This window comes from Aptenodytes patagonicus, chromosome 12, assembly GCF_965638725.1.
Source record: "Aptenodytes patagonicus chromosome 12, bAptPat1.pri.cur, whole genome shotgun sequence".
Classification (NCBI taxonomy): domain Eukaryota; kingdom Metazoa; phylum Chordata; class Aves; order Sphenisciformes; family Spheniscidae; genus Aptenodytes; species Aptenodytes patagonicus.
The window spans coordinates 11461306-11477589 of record NC_134960.1 but is presented as its reverse complement, the minus strand read 5'-3'; the positions used below and the strand labels follow the sequence as shown (position 1 = coordinate 11477589).

The 16284-nt window shown below is 40.7% G+C and overlaps 1 protein-coding gene across 1 annotated transcript in view; it reads left to right on the top strand.

The window, feature by feature from the left end:
- NSG2 (neuronal vesicle trafficking associated 2) overlaps positions 1-16284 on the top strand; it is a 37993-nt gene that overhangs the window by 7803 nt on the left and 13906 nt on the right. The window contains exon 3 of the mRNA XM_076350091.1: positions 6759-6878. Coding sequence (XP_076206206.1) covers positions 6759-6878 — 120 coding nt within the window. The remainder of the gene's footprint in view (positions 1-6758; positions 6879-16284) is intronic.

The following is a 16284-nucleotide window of genomic DNA, read 5'->3' as shown; positions in this document are numbered from 1 at the left end:
GTAGCACATAAGCATAGAAACTGACTCAGTCACCGTTTTGCTATCGTCAGTAACCTGGACAGCACGCTACAGCTGGGACTTGGTCTAAGGTCTTTCTCAGCTATTGATGCTCAGTTGGGTAATGAAGGCAAAGGAAACCATGATGTCAGTGCCAATGATAAGTTTATATTTTCTGTTCTCTCTCTGCAAGGAATGAAGAAAGTCATGTCTTTGGAAGCCAAGAGTCTCATTTTCATTTAAAAGTGAGCATGGCTAATCCACATGGAAACTGATGGGTGTGTTACAACCGTTTTGTGGGACTACAAAGTCCAGGTTTGAACCTGGAGGAAACCTTTCTCCTTGGTCGGAGAAACACATTTTATTTATCTCTTCTGTCAATCTGAAAGCCACTTTGAGTGAGAGACTCTTCATTATTAATAATCCTTGGAAGTAGTATTTTAAATTTTTATCGTTTGCACTTTGCAGCACCTGAACCACAATATATTACATGCACCGTGGCAGTGAAGTGAGAATTACAGCAGGGCTGCATGTCCTTTTCCAAATGAATAATTTAAAGTTTTCACAATGCCAGTTATGTTAAATATTATTACTCATTTCTTCAGGGAAAACCATAGAGCTCAAATGGAAATATAAAGTGGCAATAAAAGATGTTACATTTAGCCAGTCTGAGACAAGACTCAGAATTTGTATCAGTTCATTTTCTGAAACACTTACTTCATCCCATTGCCGGAAAATCCTTTTTAAGGTTCCATGCTTAATGTGATATTTTTCCATTTGTCACATTTCACGTCTACTCTGCTCCTTCCTCCTGAAAGCAAATGCTTTTAATATAGTCCACTTGGTTAGAAGCTTGCTTTCTTTTTTCTTTCAGCATCCAAAATCTCTAGATTTCCCAGCACTTTCCTACTGTTTACTTTCTCAAGGTTGTCGATGATGGATTTCCTGCTGGTGTACGCAGACTATCATCTGTTGTTTCTCACCTCAGCACACCTATAATTTTCCAAAGCATCACTGCAGAGAAGGTGCCTGGTCCTGCATTCATTAAAGCCAAGGAAAGGTTTCCTATTGATTCCAGTGGTGTCACTAGCATTAAGCCTAGAATAATAAGTGCATTTAGGTTTAGGACTCGATAAATGTATTAGCAAACAGCATCATTAGAAAAATCTTGCTTGTGCGGAGCAGCATGATAGATACGGCTTGTTGTCTGGCTGTGTTTGGGTTTTTTTAACTTTTACAGGCCATTCTTTGTAGTCTGCTACCGAGATCTTGCAGAAAAGCTTTTGAGGGATTGGAATGAGGAACCAGAAGATGCAAGAAAGAGAATTGAAAGTAAAAACCTCTCAAGACATGGACAGTGTTTTTACACCTGCTAACCTAGGATGATTGAGGACAACAATTCTGCAGAGCACTGCCATTTTTGGTAAAGCATCTGACTTCCTACCCACCCCAGCCATATCTCCTGCTAGTCCCTAATCCCAAAAATGTTATATTGATATGGAGAATATGCTGGAGTTACTATTATCGCTCAGTTAATGAAAACCTGAGAAAACATGGTGCACTGTAAGTAGCAGCGCACTGTGGTCTGTCTTCCCGACTCAACAACCAATTGCTGGTGTGACTCAGCACGTTACTAAGCTGCTTTTTTTTTTCTCTTTTTTTTGCTACTCCTCCATCAGTAATATGGGGATACTGGGGTCATGCTGGTATGTAAAGTGCTTTGAGCAGTCTTGCTGAAGAATGCCACAGGAGCCCTGTGCACTGGTATTACAACTGGCTGTGGGAAGGTGATTGAAGCCAGCTTAAGCTCTGATCTGGCCAAAGCGCTTAAATGCACACTTAACTTTAAATATCTGACTAATCCTGCTGATGTTAATAGAACTACTTGCATGCTTAAGTGCTTCCCTGAATTGGAAGTTAATGAGTTAAAATGCTAGATAAACTTAGTTTTGGAGGAAGCTGCAAGGACTGGCAGTGTGGATTCCCGTAATTAGACGTGTCTTTTTGCTGCTCTGTGGAAGCCCTTTTCTCTTTTCTTGTATTCTTACAAGCAGTCTGCAAACTTCAGCTAGGAAGCAACTTTCAAAGAACAGTGTTATTTTGGATGTAAAATGAAGAAAGTCCCAGGTAATTTATTTGTGTCCCCTTTATTGCATCTGTCATAAACAGCACAGTCTCTCTGCAGTTTAAACTCTGGGAAATAGTGTGAAAACTTTAAGAACAGGTTACAGCAGCAACATAATTTGCAGGGAGATCCTCTAGGCTAGTATTCTTCTAGACTCCATCCACTCCATCTGTCTTTAAACTGCTATAGATAGGCTGGACTGAGCTGGCAGGGAGGCTGCTGTCTTTGGTGGACGACCACAACACACGAAGTGAGGCACAGGCATGAACTGGTGCTGGATCAGGGCCTAGATAATGAAACACAAAGGCTGACAAGTGTCCAAAAAAGTTCAAAGGGTATTTATCTGGCAATTGCAAAGACTCAGGCAATCCAAAAAGCTGATGGGACTGTTCTTGCTTTTTAATATTCATTGGCAGGTGTGCAGGTTGCTTCATACTTCTCTGCCCCAGTAAGCTGACGGTTAGGGATGCCAACCTAAAACAGCCAGACCCTTCTCACCACGAGGAGTATGAGTTAAGAAAAGCCTTAGGGAGTGTGCAGGAGGAGGCGGGAGCTCAAGGAGGCAAGTGCAGAGAATGGGCAGAATGGTGTGGCTGCAGTGGGGGTGGAGAGGGGGCTAATTGTCTTTTTGGGGAGTATTCAAGAGACTACTTTTCCATTTAAGCACTGGGTTGATTGTTTGCATTTATTGTCTGTACTCAGGAGGCCAGAGCACAGCCAAGCAGTGCTGCCAGCTCTGGAAGTTACCCCCTTACAGCAGTTTATTTCCAGCGTAGCAACATTGCAGAGAAGGGAATGAGGAGATGGGCATTTCTTTCACTTCAGTGAAACCTACACAGGACCCCAATTTTATACTCCCTTTCACTGGTTTCAATCAAGAATAACTCTACTGAAGTCAGCAAAGCTGCAAAACGGACAAGAAGAGGGAATGGGGATCATTCTGTTTGCTGTGGTTTATAATAAACGCCAGTAGCTCTCCCAGGAAACCTGTCGTGGTGTGAGATGAATGTACCTTGTTTGCATTGAAACAGCGGGATCCTGGGCTCTGATGGAACTGCTCTGGGGCAGCCGGTGATAAATGAAAGCTGATCATTGCGCTGACTGTGGAGTCAGTGGGGTTTTTATTACTGTACATCCAACAGCAATTTGGTTAGAATTTCTGGAAGACTTTACTGCCAGGAATTTTTTCTCGATGACAAAATGGAAAGAAAAAGTGAAAAAGGAGTGATGGCAGGGAACGGGGGAAGACAAATCTTCTTTCCCACCCAAGCCAAACCAGAAAACTGGAAAATGAAAACAGAACAAACAACCAAAATAGCAAAAAACAATAATGCTAAAAATATAGGAAAAAATCTTTATAAGATTAATTATTCCTTTTCTAAATTTGCACTTAGATTAATACTTGGTGCTTTAGAAAAGTTCTTCTGGGTTTTGACGAGCTCTCATTTAGACTTGTTTCAGAGACACAACTGACACATGCATGTAGCAAATGCATGTCAGTGTAGCAAATACTCTGCTAAAAACTGTGTGTGTGTGTGTGGGGGGTGTGTGTGTATCTGTCTATCATCATCTGGCAGCGTTCACTCCTGTCTCTGGAAACTGCTAAGGTAGCCCTGACCGGGGTGGTCTCACTAGTGCAAGAGGTTCAAGGGGTGTGATGAACACAACTCCATTTCCAGAAGCTTTTGCGTGGGCTTCCTGATGGCAGCTTGTTGGATGGAGAGGGAGTGAACATTGCTGCAAAAGTGGGATCCGTGCTTGGGCTTATTTATTTAGACTGTAGGTGACTGAACAAGAAGTAGCTCTTTTTTTCTATATGTGCACCCAGTGCCCTCAGCAAAATTGCATTTTTATCATTACTGCCACAATATTGAATGCCACCCCCACACTACAGGTATTCAGTTTTCTGTTTGTCCTTTGTCATTTTGTTTCTGTGCTCTCCTTTAAAGAGGAGACCTTACTGACTGCCCTGTCTTTCTTCTGCTGACTAATTCCACCAGGTGTCTGACAAAGATACTTCTGGAGAGCAGATATTTAGCTTTTGCAATGCCAAAAGGTATTTAGCAAAGGTATTTCTTAGCTCCTTTCTAAAGCTTTTTGATACCTCTGCAAATTTCTCTGCAAAACACTGACCAGCAGATGACTATGGCTCTGCGCACACATGCTGCTGGCACAGTCAGCAAATTGGGTTTCAGGTAGCTTCTGATCTGGCTGGGGACTGAGCTTACTTATTTATTTGTAGACTGATAGACATTGCTACTGGACTTGAATCTGATGCCTTGTGAAGGACTGTGTGGGTTTATTTTCAGTCTCAAGCTGTATCCCTGTAGACAACATAATTTAAACTTTCCTGCTTATAGGATATTGGTTAAATGTAACAACAGTTAAAAAATACCTGTAAGAAAACTGGCATTAATGACAGAGTGGAAGAAAAATAAATTATATCTAGAAACAAGTAAGGCTTTTAATTTTTTTTTCTTATATTCTGGCTTCGTGGTCCTTCATTAAGATGTAACATTAGAATTTGAGGAAAAGCCCTCATGTATATTTAAAAATTTTGACTGCAACTAAGATTTATGTCAAGCAGGAAGCATGAATTTGGGAGAATCGGATATTGTGACTGGTAGGTTTGAAAACAGAATGAGTGCAATTTCTGAACACTGGTTGGCAGGTGTTGATGGCTGACATTCTGTAATTTACTGTACTGGGTTTACAAAAGGCCAGCGAGGAGACTGGAAAGCTAGGGGCCAGCTGCAAGGAGTCCTGAGTGCACTTGCCTCCTTTTGAGTGAGAAAAAGAGCTTATTGCTTGTTCATAACTCAGAGCTAACCTGGGCCAGTTTGTCTTGGCTGGAGAGGGAGCTTTGCTTTATTTGGTCCACAGTGTGCTGGACTGCATTTCAGATCATAGTGGGGTTTGATTCAATAGTAGGTTCAGAGTAGGGTTAGTGTTCATCCCAAACCTGCCCAATCAAGCTTGTCCCCACGTGTCATTTCCCATCATCTATGTTGTGTCATCAGAAATCCTGAGTTCGAAAATGTTAATATAAATATATTTGGGTGGCTTTTTGTCTGCTCTTCTTCCCAAGTCTTAATGTTGCAGATGCTACTGTAATAAATACTGTTGAGAGGGATTCACTGAAGGATGTAAATATTCATCAGTCTTTAATGATTTGCATTTGAATCCAGAAAATTGGCTTATGACTCCATGCTGATTTTCTCTCACTCTGATTTTCACATGGCATTAAGTGCAGGAGGATTAAATACCTGGGGTTTTCTCTGGTCCAAACCAGACTTTGCTGTCTTCATTTGGAAACAAGTTCATTAGCTAGTAACTCAACCTTGTGCATCACTTAGTCTTTTTCAATCCTTCCAGACTTTGTTTCTAACAAAGAGCTTTAGGATCACTCTCGTGACTCATATGAACCAGTCACCACTCCTGGAGTGTTTAATTTTCACCTTGGCAAGGCTGATGGCTGTGTAGTCCTGCAATTCAGAATGGGAGGCCAAAAAGTGGAAGTGTTGGCCCTGGGATCGAGAGCTTCGGTATTCTTTCTATCCTTTTGTGTTTAACCTGTCCAAACCTTGCAAACCACACCAAACCATTGTATGCTTTGTGGACCTTGTCCCTGGGTTGGGAATCCTGCGCGGAAGCGTGGTGGAGTAGTGTGTACTGACAAACCACAGCCCCCCTCTCTAGGGGTGAGCTCCAGCTCTTGGCCAGTGCTGAAGACAGGGCCATTTTGTCTTCTCTTGCATTTTCCACCCAGAGTAAGATGTAAGTAAGTGTGGCTATGCTGGCATGCTCTCACAACACTATTTAGCTGCATAGGCTCATGGATGGGTAGTCTTTTAAGATTCTTGTGTATAATGGGATGGATACGCTCACTCCTCTGAAGGGCTGTTAGTTTCAGAGTACAGCCCCAATGCTCGTCCCCTCTGGGAGCAGTTGGCATTAGGTGTTACTTTTTCTGTGTTTGCAGTGGGTGCGTTTTACCCAAAATATTTAGGGTCATTCTAGATTACAAATAAATTCAATGTAGATTGACAATGCAATTTTGGTAATTTGACCGTACCTTTTTAAAAGCCACTTACGGCTTCTCCATTGGCGTAAGACACCTCATTTTTATAAGATTAGTAGGACCTAGATTAGTCAGCAAATGACACTGAGATCTTCTGGGGAAAACCCAAGGTGATAGTATGAGATTAATATTGATAATCTGGAGCCTGAATAAATTAGACACCAAATGGCCTAAATTTAAATTGGCTTCAGTGGAACTTGTTAGGATGGGGCTTTTAATAAGTGAGGCTCTTCTTTAGGATGGGCTGTTATTCTGAATGTTCTGCCTGTTGAATACGATATAAAAATTATATGCCTAGTCCTAAACGAAAGTGGGTGTCAAACATTTTGCTGTCAGTTATTGTAAGACTCAATGTGATAAGCTCACTGTCTAGGTCTGTGTATCTGCCTGACTATTATCTGTCTCTCTTAGTTCCTGAGGGTATGACGAGTTTGTGTTAATTTATAGTTCTAAGATACTTGTGTAGGTCCAGGGGACAGTTTATATAGAAAAGCTTAGATAACAAAAAAAATGTATGCTGTGTGCAGAAACCTTAAAAATGTTGATATTTTCCAGGTAATTGTGAAAACAAGAACAGAATATCAGCCTGACCAGAAGAACAAAGGAAAACTCAGAGTGCCCAAAATTGCTGAATTCACAGTCAGTTTCACTGATGGTGTAACAGAAAGACTAAAGGTAAGAAATGGTTATTCTGCTGCCTTCTGATGCAAATGCCATTCATTTTAAAATAACTGAATCAAAGTGACAGTAAAGACATAACAAATTTAACACTCCACTCATCACTAGGGTCAAAGAGAGGTTTATCTGCATCAGTATAAAGCTTTTTTTTTTTTTTAGGACAGGCATGAAAATACCTTCATAACTAGATCTAAAGTAGGAAATGTTTTCCTTTTCCCAGGAGAAGTTATGAAAATATTTTCCAGCCTAAATTGAAAGTAAAACAAGTTTGAATCTTTTTTCTTCTCAAATGTTTGTGTTTAAAAAGAATAAAAAAAATCACAGTGAAGATTGATTGAAACAGTTTGTTTCGCCTTTTAAAAATTCTTTTGTCTTGTAGTCAAACAACCCTTTTCATATTTAAAATATTTTATTATTGCATAATTATATTATTATAGATTAAAAACCATTTCAAACTGGATAAAAAAAGAGATATTAGACAAGTATCCAAGCATATCCTGTCCTGTAAGCAGTTTTGGTTCACAGGAATTGGAATTTTCTGATGAAAAATGTTTCCTTGAGAAATTTTCAACAGGCTCTACTCAAACATGGAAAGAAACTCATGAATTATTGAGTGCCCTCAGTTCCTGTTGACTGCAGCATATTAGAATGGCTCAGTTCCTCCTAAAATTAGACTCGAAGCGTGTAGCTGCTAGTATTTTCTCTCTTTTCATTGAGAAGATATGGTGCTTTCCCTAAACCACAGAGCATGGGAGTGATAAAAATGTGAGATCTGATTTCACAGTTCCAAAGTCAGAGGAAAAATCAATGATTTGAGTAGAAAATACAGAGAGTAGGCAGTGCCTAGCTATAGTCCTGCTCCTTGAAACGATAGGATTGGGCTTATAAATTGTTGTGAAAGGGTATCATCCTCAACGATTAACAGGAATTGACTCAAGGAACTGAATAGTCTTTCATTTGGCCCAGTTGTTCTTAGTTTTGCAAGAAATAAAAAATTTTATTGTAATTATTTTCTAGTAATTTAGAAGAAAACTATCACTTTTAAAATTGGAGTGTGATCCAGGAAAAATTGTTACCATTCATCCTTGATGAACTTCAGGATAAGACTTGTTCAACTTATTGAAAGGAGAAATGTTTAGCTGCTCCCTTCTGAAGCACTACAGAATGGCACTGTTTCTGTTTTTTCCAGAAATTCACTAACATATATTTCACAAGGACAATTCTGTTGCTTTCATCCAGGATATTTAAAGCCATAATTTATTCTTAAGAGGTCTGTGAATAAATGTTTATAGCTTCTTGGGTTTTTTTTCAGTTGACATCACATGTTTTGATCTAAATTACTTACCAGGGGCTTACATGCTGTTGATTTTGACCGAGTTCTTCACTGATCTTATTGCATGCGTAGTACCTATTTACCACCAATAGTGACTCTCCGTTGGTACCACTAGTAAAGTAAACAGCGAATTAGCCACAGTTAAATCCCCAGTCTTGGAAACCGCAGCAGACGTTTTTCAGTGTGAACAACGTACAAATCAGAACCAGACACAATGTGCCTGAGAAACAACGGTAAATGTAGCGTCTCCTGGAAGTGATGTGTTGGCTTGTGACCCACAATAAATGGCATTATTGTTGATATTGTAAGTTCTTCACTGGGTATTTAAAACTTAAACCTGCAGCCCTGAACAGTGTTAAGGTCATGTAAGACCAAGTTTTAATCTCATGAAAAGATCTGGCCCTGTTATTTAAAAAAACAATCAAGCACATCTCATCCTTACACACTGTGCATGCTGGAGGCCCGTAAGTTATATAGCTCATCCACTGCTATGGATAAATCTAATTTCATCTACTCCCTCTATAGAGTATCTTATTTTTCCCATTCTTCAAACCCCCAACTTGCTGTTGTATTCAAACCTCTTCTTTTGATGTATTTTTCCTCTCCCCTTCCTATTTTTGGTGCGGTTCTCCCATTGCTCTCACTCGTGTGTGCATGAGGACCGCACAGCAGCAGGCGCAGGGGAGCCGGAGGCTCCAGCGGTGTGCACAGCACTGACAGAGGTTTAAGCTGCCTTCCCCTTTGCTGCACGGTGGGGATGGCTGTGGGAGCTGTGCCTCTTCCTATGCAGTCTGGCATCATGACAGTTTCATTTTTAAGCTATTTCCTTTCCCTAAAGTCCATATGATTTCCATTCTCTGCTCTTCAGTGTCAACTTATTAATCACTCAGCCTCTCATCTAATACTGGATAAGACTATAAGCCTCTCCCTGCCTGCTTTTCATAAGGCTTCCATGTATCGTATTAAGTTTGTAGTATTATTTCCTGACAAAAACGAGCTGAGATAGTAGGTAATATTTCATTACCTTTTGTACTTTTTTTTTATTGCACCACATTTTTGTACCAGTGCATATTTTTAGTGAAGTTATTAAAAATACCGCCCTCTGGTTATAAGCAGGCCTATTATCTGGTACTGATGAAATCATTTTACATTTGTTTTTTGTAAGAGGAAATCATAGTAAATACTTAACTTTTATTATCTCAGTTTGGCTACACTTTTAAAAGCTTAAAAAAAGATAATATAAATGAGATCATCATATTTTGTTTTGCTGGCTGGTTGCTTTGTATAGCCTTCCAGTATGTGGTGTGTTGGAAATATCATCCACAACTTCTTGCTAACACGCTGATTAAAATTAAAGTATTCATCTATACTTGAGCCGGGCTGGTGGTAGCTGTACACTGGCAGAAGCAAGTAAATCATTCTGTTGATTTCTGCAAGAGAAATGATGGAGGGAAAGGCCAACAGTCCATCCAAGTGTAGATGGGCCATTGGTTTAGTGCACTCCAAATATGTGAGAGCTGTATGGGAAATGCATGTACCACTAGTGTGAGTCCACAGCAATGCTTGAATTCAAAGGTTTTCATAGGGAGCCATTTTGCTACTACAGCTCTACTAATCTGTGTATGAGGAGCAGTATGTCTCAGCATGTGGTACCTGTATGTTGGGGAAAGAGACAGGACAGTAAGAGGATGCGAAGAAATAGCCAAGAGGTCCTCTCCTATCTGCTACTGCAGTACTTTGGCATCCTGGAGAATACAAAGTGAGATGTCTTGTATTTTATTTTTCACCCAAATGGTAGAATTATCATAAATTCAAACAGAAATACGCAAAGTGAGTATCATTAATGAGCGTGTGTGGAAAAATGCTGCTGGACTCCATATTTATGACTGTGCTCCCCACCCACTAATAACCTCTCTGGAGAGGTTTTTAACATTCCTGTTTCAATCTATAACGTGCTTTTCTTTCTACTTCTGGTCACTTGGTATGGGAATGTTCTCAGTGAAGAAGGAAACTCTTCCCAAGTCCTCGTTTTTTTTCTGAGTCATGTAGCTGCATTATACAGAAGAGCAGGATCTCTGGGGGAAATTTTGGGACCATATGAACATGGCAGTCAAATCCACAGATGCCCTTTATTCTGCCTTTTAGGTATCTTTTATTGAAGAGGCTAATGAATTATTAGACAACTTTCTCGCATGAGCAAGCCAAAGCCACAATCTAAGCTTATGCGTGCATGTTTTTAATCCATCCAGAATAGTACAGATCTGAGCTCTTTAATTATCGTAAAGAAGAAACTGTCCCTAGGCAACAGTTCTTATTTCACACTACCTCTTCCAGGAATTTAAGATAGCTTCTGCAACTTGTCACATCTCCTAATAGATGAGATTATGATTCTCTATAGCTCAGCACACAGTGTCCTGGAAGTTTGACCAATTAGGCTTATTCTTCAGCTGGATGAGTCACCCCATACATACTTTATAACAAATGTTTAAATAGTTGTGTGTAGATGGTTACAAGAAAATGATATTAAAATAGCGTTATGGTTGAGCCATCCATACATAAAAGAAATTTCTTTTATCGTTTTACTCCTCCACAGAGCAGCAATGACAACATTTTTTCTAAGCTGACTGGCAGTGCTTTATAGACCTTGCCTCCTCCAGACTGTTTAGGCCTTTGGAGTGTGTCCCTCTAGGAAGTTTCCGAACTGCAAAGATCTTATTTTGCAGTAACGATGTATACCAAGGTTTCTCAGTCTGGAGGGGAGTAGTGTCTGGTGTTTGCCTTCCATTTTGCATGCTTTGAAGGTAGGCATGTTACCATGCTTTGCCATCCAGTGATGACACCGAAGTGCACCAGAAAAGGTCTGCAAATGTGATGACTCTCTCTATCGTGTTCCTTTGTGGGACAACACATCTAACCCTTTGCATTTGAGGTAGGGCTTACTGCTTCTTTTTGCCAGTGATATCCTATGTTTCAGCTTTTAAGAACAATCTCTCATATCCAAGTATCTTCATTCCCCTGAGTTTCTGCCCTTATCTCTTTGTATCAGTACTGAAATGAGAGCAAATGCTCTTTTGCTTTTATTATCCATTGAATGAAAAGTCATGTTACTTTTGGAGGACAGGGCTTCCAGTGACCCCTTTTGTTTTCCAACCAGTCCAGATAACACAGAAATCATCCAGAAGCATTTAAAAGGTGAAAAGTGGGTTTCTACCCACTTTCTTGACTGTCACTTAGCTGAAGCTTGTGTTCAAGACATCAGCACCCTGCTTAAGAAGAAACAAAGTGGAGAGTAGTTGCTGATGGATTTTGTGCTTGCTCCAGTCAGACCCAGTGAGTGTAGATAGACCTGGGCTAGCCCTGAGTTTGCCTAGATTTTTCTATCTTCATATAGCACCAGAAAAGGTACTGGAGTGGTCTTTCAGCATAGGCTTACAAGACAGAGCGTTGGGCTGACACACGTAACTGCCTGTCAGTTACTGGTTTTGCGCAAATTGCTGTCTTTATGACACAAGTAAGTTCACGTGCAACCAGTTTGACCTCTGTTATCACTAAATGCCGTAGAGCTATTCATTACTGCCTTTTCAGGGAGACAATGATTTAATGACTGTTAGCTGGTGATAGTTACCTACCATAGTTATCTGACTTCTCAAGACTTCCACGGTTCTTCCCTTTTCATGGATCATTTTCTTAAGAAAGTTGAAGTTAACGGTCTTTCAGAGTTGGAATAATTAAACTATGTACTTGTCTTTAACAGAACAAGTTGGGAGTGGGTGTATGGGGGAGAAATTGAGGTATATTTAAGATGTTTTCTTATGAGCAATTTATCTACCTGGAAAAATCATCTGCAAGTATTGATCATTACTTCACTGCAGAAGACTGGGAACTTCACTCATTTTGCTACAATTTGTCAAGATCCATTTTCAGAGTCACTGGCTGTGTAATCTGTTCCTGTTGAGTATCCAGTGACGATACAGTTCTTATCATTAGATCAACCCTCTCCTCCCTCCGCCCTGAAACTGCTCTGATACCTGCAGATCCAGTATCCAGTGGATATAATTATTCACCAAACTTTTCATCAGGTTCTTAAAATATAGTGGAAGCCATTCAAATGTTTCTGTTATTGGAATGCTCATACTGAAACAATTATTTTCCTCTGACCTAATGTGAAAGACAGAACAAAATCGGTTTGTCTCCAGTCACACCCTACAAAACAGACATTGATGCAATAATTGTTCATTATCAAAAACAAGCCAGTATCTGAAATGCTTGGCTCCTAATTAAGAAAGATTTTTCTGGGCCAGGGCCAGGGCCAGGGCTTGATTTGCTGTTGGTAACAGCTTTGCTGTAATGGAGGATGCTTCCCCTGCTTGCACCGCTAGAATCTGACCCATTGCATCCCCAGGGTATTCAGCTAGATCTTGTAGTGGAAGGATCCTCATGTGACAGGCATTGCAGTTCAGAGGAAAGGAAAGTCCCTGGCTTGTATGCTTGTGGAGGTCTCGATCACTTACTTTCTGTAGGTAAGATCCGCTGAGACGTGAGCACAAGGTGTCTTGTACAGTGTGGTTCAGAGAATTGCTGTGTGGCTTCTGGGCTGCCAAATGACTGCACCGTGAGCATAGCTTTGAGAAACGCCTCATTTCCCTGAATGCCTACATTTATCTACCTGCCCACCCTGCCCTTGTTTTTAAAGGGCACATCACCATTGCAGCTGTCTAGGTGGCAACTTGCCCTTGCTCTGCTGCACATACACCCAGCCCCAAATGTGGCATTCCTCTCTTTCTGCTCCCCCTGCTCCCCCTTCCCAAATTCCCCTTCCATGCCATGGTTCCTGCAAACTTCTCCACAGCATGTTCTGCTTTCACCTGTAGGCTATTGCTTTATGCTCATAGTTCTTCCTCTAACCTGCAAAGGAATGAATCCCAGAAAAATGGCATGGGGCTTTTCATTGTGCCCATTCAATAGCTAAATAAATTTAAAGATTCCTTTAATTGTTAAGTTACCACAGGGCAGGAGTAGCTCATAGAGAAAGGACTACTCTGAGTGTGAGCAGGACAATTTTCCTTACTGCTTTTTAATACTAACAATAACAATGTTACCATGGTGACTGCCACATCACATCGGTTATCTGGAAGATGCAGAGTGGCTGCTGAAAGATCCCATTACATTGACTAATGTGAGTGGTGCTCGAGGGAGGGAACACGCTCTAATACACAGAGATTTTTCTCACTTTGGTCATAATTGCTAATGTGGCTGAGATGTTGTTTCCAGGCTGCACAGCACTCGGATGAGCTGTGTGATCCAGGAGAACAAGGGACAAAGTGGAGGAAAATCAGAAAGGTGGCAGGCACGGGGGAGCAGTGGCAATAGCGTTCAGGCATCTTGTTGCACTGGCACCAGCACTGGGGATCGTATAGTGTTTTCCTGTTGAGTCTTGCATTCAAAGAGGGGCTTGGAGAGGTGTCAGTATGAAGGGGCTGATTTCAGTCTCCAGGGACTGATTTGGAGGCTTATTCACTCCCTTTGGGAGTTCTCAACTATCTCCTTTCCCAATGGGCTCAGATGCAGTGGGCATGTTCTTTTTGCAGGGGTGTCAGGCAGCCCTCACTTCACCTAAGTCTTCTCCAGACAATGATGGAGTGACTTGACTCTGGATCCACACTTTACCTTGTCTTTGGAGCTTGAGTATTTTCCACTGCAATGCAGAGGGGTCACAGTTTCTCCTTTCTCACAAATCCACTGCCCAGCCCTGCCTGGCCTTGCGTCTACTTACATCTGATGCAAACTAGCACCTGCGTGGATTCGGACTCTCACTTGTGTATATGAAAGGAAGTGAAAAATGTTGCTCATCATCTTTCTGCCTGAGCTCAGAAATAATTTTTCTCCTCCTCTGGCTGTAATGGAAGAGAAGAGGATAGGTCATATCTGTCCTAGTTGGTCTCACAGCTTGCATGGAGATAGATTGATGGAGACATTTGTGGTCATCAGTGACAATTCGGAGCTGTGAGGGTGAAACGAATGTGGATTTGTGGCTCAGCTTCCACAAAAAAAGATATTTCTGATCGTGACCCCAGGTATGGTACTATAAACCCTGCAAGCTTTCCCCTGTCTGGGTAAAAGTCTGTGGTTTTTGTAAGAGTTCCCAGATAATACCTGACTTTCTGGTACAGGTTACCCAAGAAGGTAAAGCCAGGAAGAGTTTCCATGTTTAAAACACACACAAGAAGAGTATATTTTGATTTAACTAGAATGCTCTATATGACTGGCTTAGGGGCCACCTAGCAAAGCAAAGAAAAAAAAAAAGGCATGGCTTTTATATGAAATGGATCATTCCTTAAAGTGTATTCTTGTTTTATATTCTTTTTTACAGAAACACACACACATACTCTTGCAAAGTCAGAAAAAACACCTCAAATATATCTTATTTTTGCCATTTGCGAGCACTGACAGAGTAATCAGCTGAAGAGATTTGTTCAGGGTTATTTTTTTGCTTTAACTGATTTTTGGAGAGAAGAAGAAAGTTAATTGCTATGCAGAAAATGTCTAAAAATGGAAGTCACAGAGAATATTCACATGACTAAGGGTTTATGGGGTAGACCTGCTGAATCTAAATTCTCCAGACCATGTTATATTGGACGAAGAAAGGAGTAACAGAGCAGAAACCTCAACTGACCCTTTGCTTTGGAACAAAATGCTTGAAAAAGATTTTCATAAGCGACTGCATGGAGATGCCCATTCTGCTAATTACAAAATGTAATTGCAGTTTCTGTTTAGTCCAAATGATTTCTTACACTGCACCTTTGTCTTCAACAACACAATGCCATGTTTCGTTCTGGTACCTCTGCCACCCCACAGTAAACCCTATTTGTTGGGTAATTTTCTTGTCAGCATTTGAGGTGGAATGAAATATGCTTAATGGTAGTTTGGCTAATGTAGCAAAAGGGACCGAATGGGATGGAGGAGGTTTTCAGCTGACTGAAGCCAAGGCAAAGTTTACTGACTGTCTTGAAGTGCATTTTGAGTCTTGTAGCCAAACCACAGAATGCTAAAAAAGAAAAAAAAAAAATCAGGGAAGTGAAATGCTTCACTCATGTATTTTTTTTTTCCATGTAACGTTTCATTCTCTCTATTTATAAAGCAGCACAGGCTGCTGATTGAATGTTAAACAGACCTGAGCTCCCTCTTGTTAGTACTTGCAGATGTATTAAGCCTGTTGGGTCAGATCCACAGCTAATGGAACTGGCCTCATGCCTTTGAAGGCATCATAATCAGCTAGATTATTCATTTTGTTGTTTGTTTTTAAAAGAGTAGCTTTTGTAAGTCATTTACAGCAATAAAGCTTCACATTTCTAATTTAAAATGGAAAGGCTTTTAATTCTTAAGTTACCCAGGAGACATTTTGCTCGTCAAGTCCTCTCTTTGTCTTTGTATGAAGCACCCACATAATAAGTTTTTTAAGAGAAATAGGTGTACTGGACCATGAATGCTGCCATATTATTAGCTTTATTTCCTGGCCCGTGATGGTAGGCATAGATGCTGAAATGCATGTGAATATGTTGACCTTCTTGAAGGAACAAACTTCCAATTGATTTTTTTTTTAACCATAAGAGTTCACTGAAGAAAGGTGTCTTAATTTGTGCAAGCTTGACCTTCGATTTCATTTTATCTAAGAAGTCCATGGGACTGGGGAGTGGTAGGGGAAAGTTATCTTGTGCCCTGGCATATAAAGCGCTTAAATTGTTCTGGGCATTTTTAAATCCAGTCTTCTGTTGTTGATGGCTGATGAGGAAAATCGTAGTGTCACATGTAAAATCAAAATACAAGAAAGTGATGGGAGAGGCAAATACACAAGAAAACACGCCTGGAGGAATACCATTTTGTGCCTTAGCCCAGTACGTCAATACTCGAGTCTGAAAGGTTTGCTTTGAAAATTGCCCTGCTTGTGGAAGAAAGTAATTCATAAAGCAAACAGACCTCAGCTTTTCCCTAGAACCAGCCTGATCCTTGTCCGTGGGATTGTGTTGGTGCTTGGGTGGTTTTGCATACACGGGCCCAGAGAAAGCCAAGCTT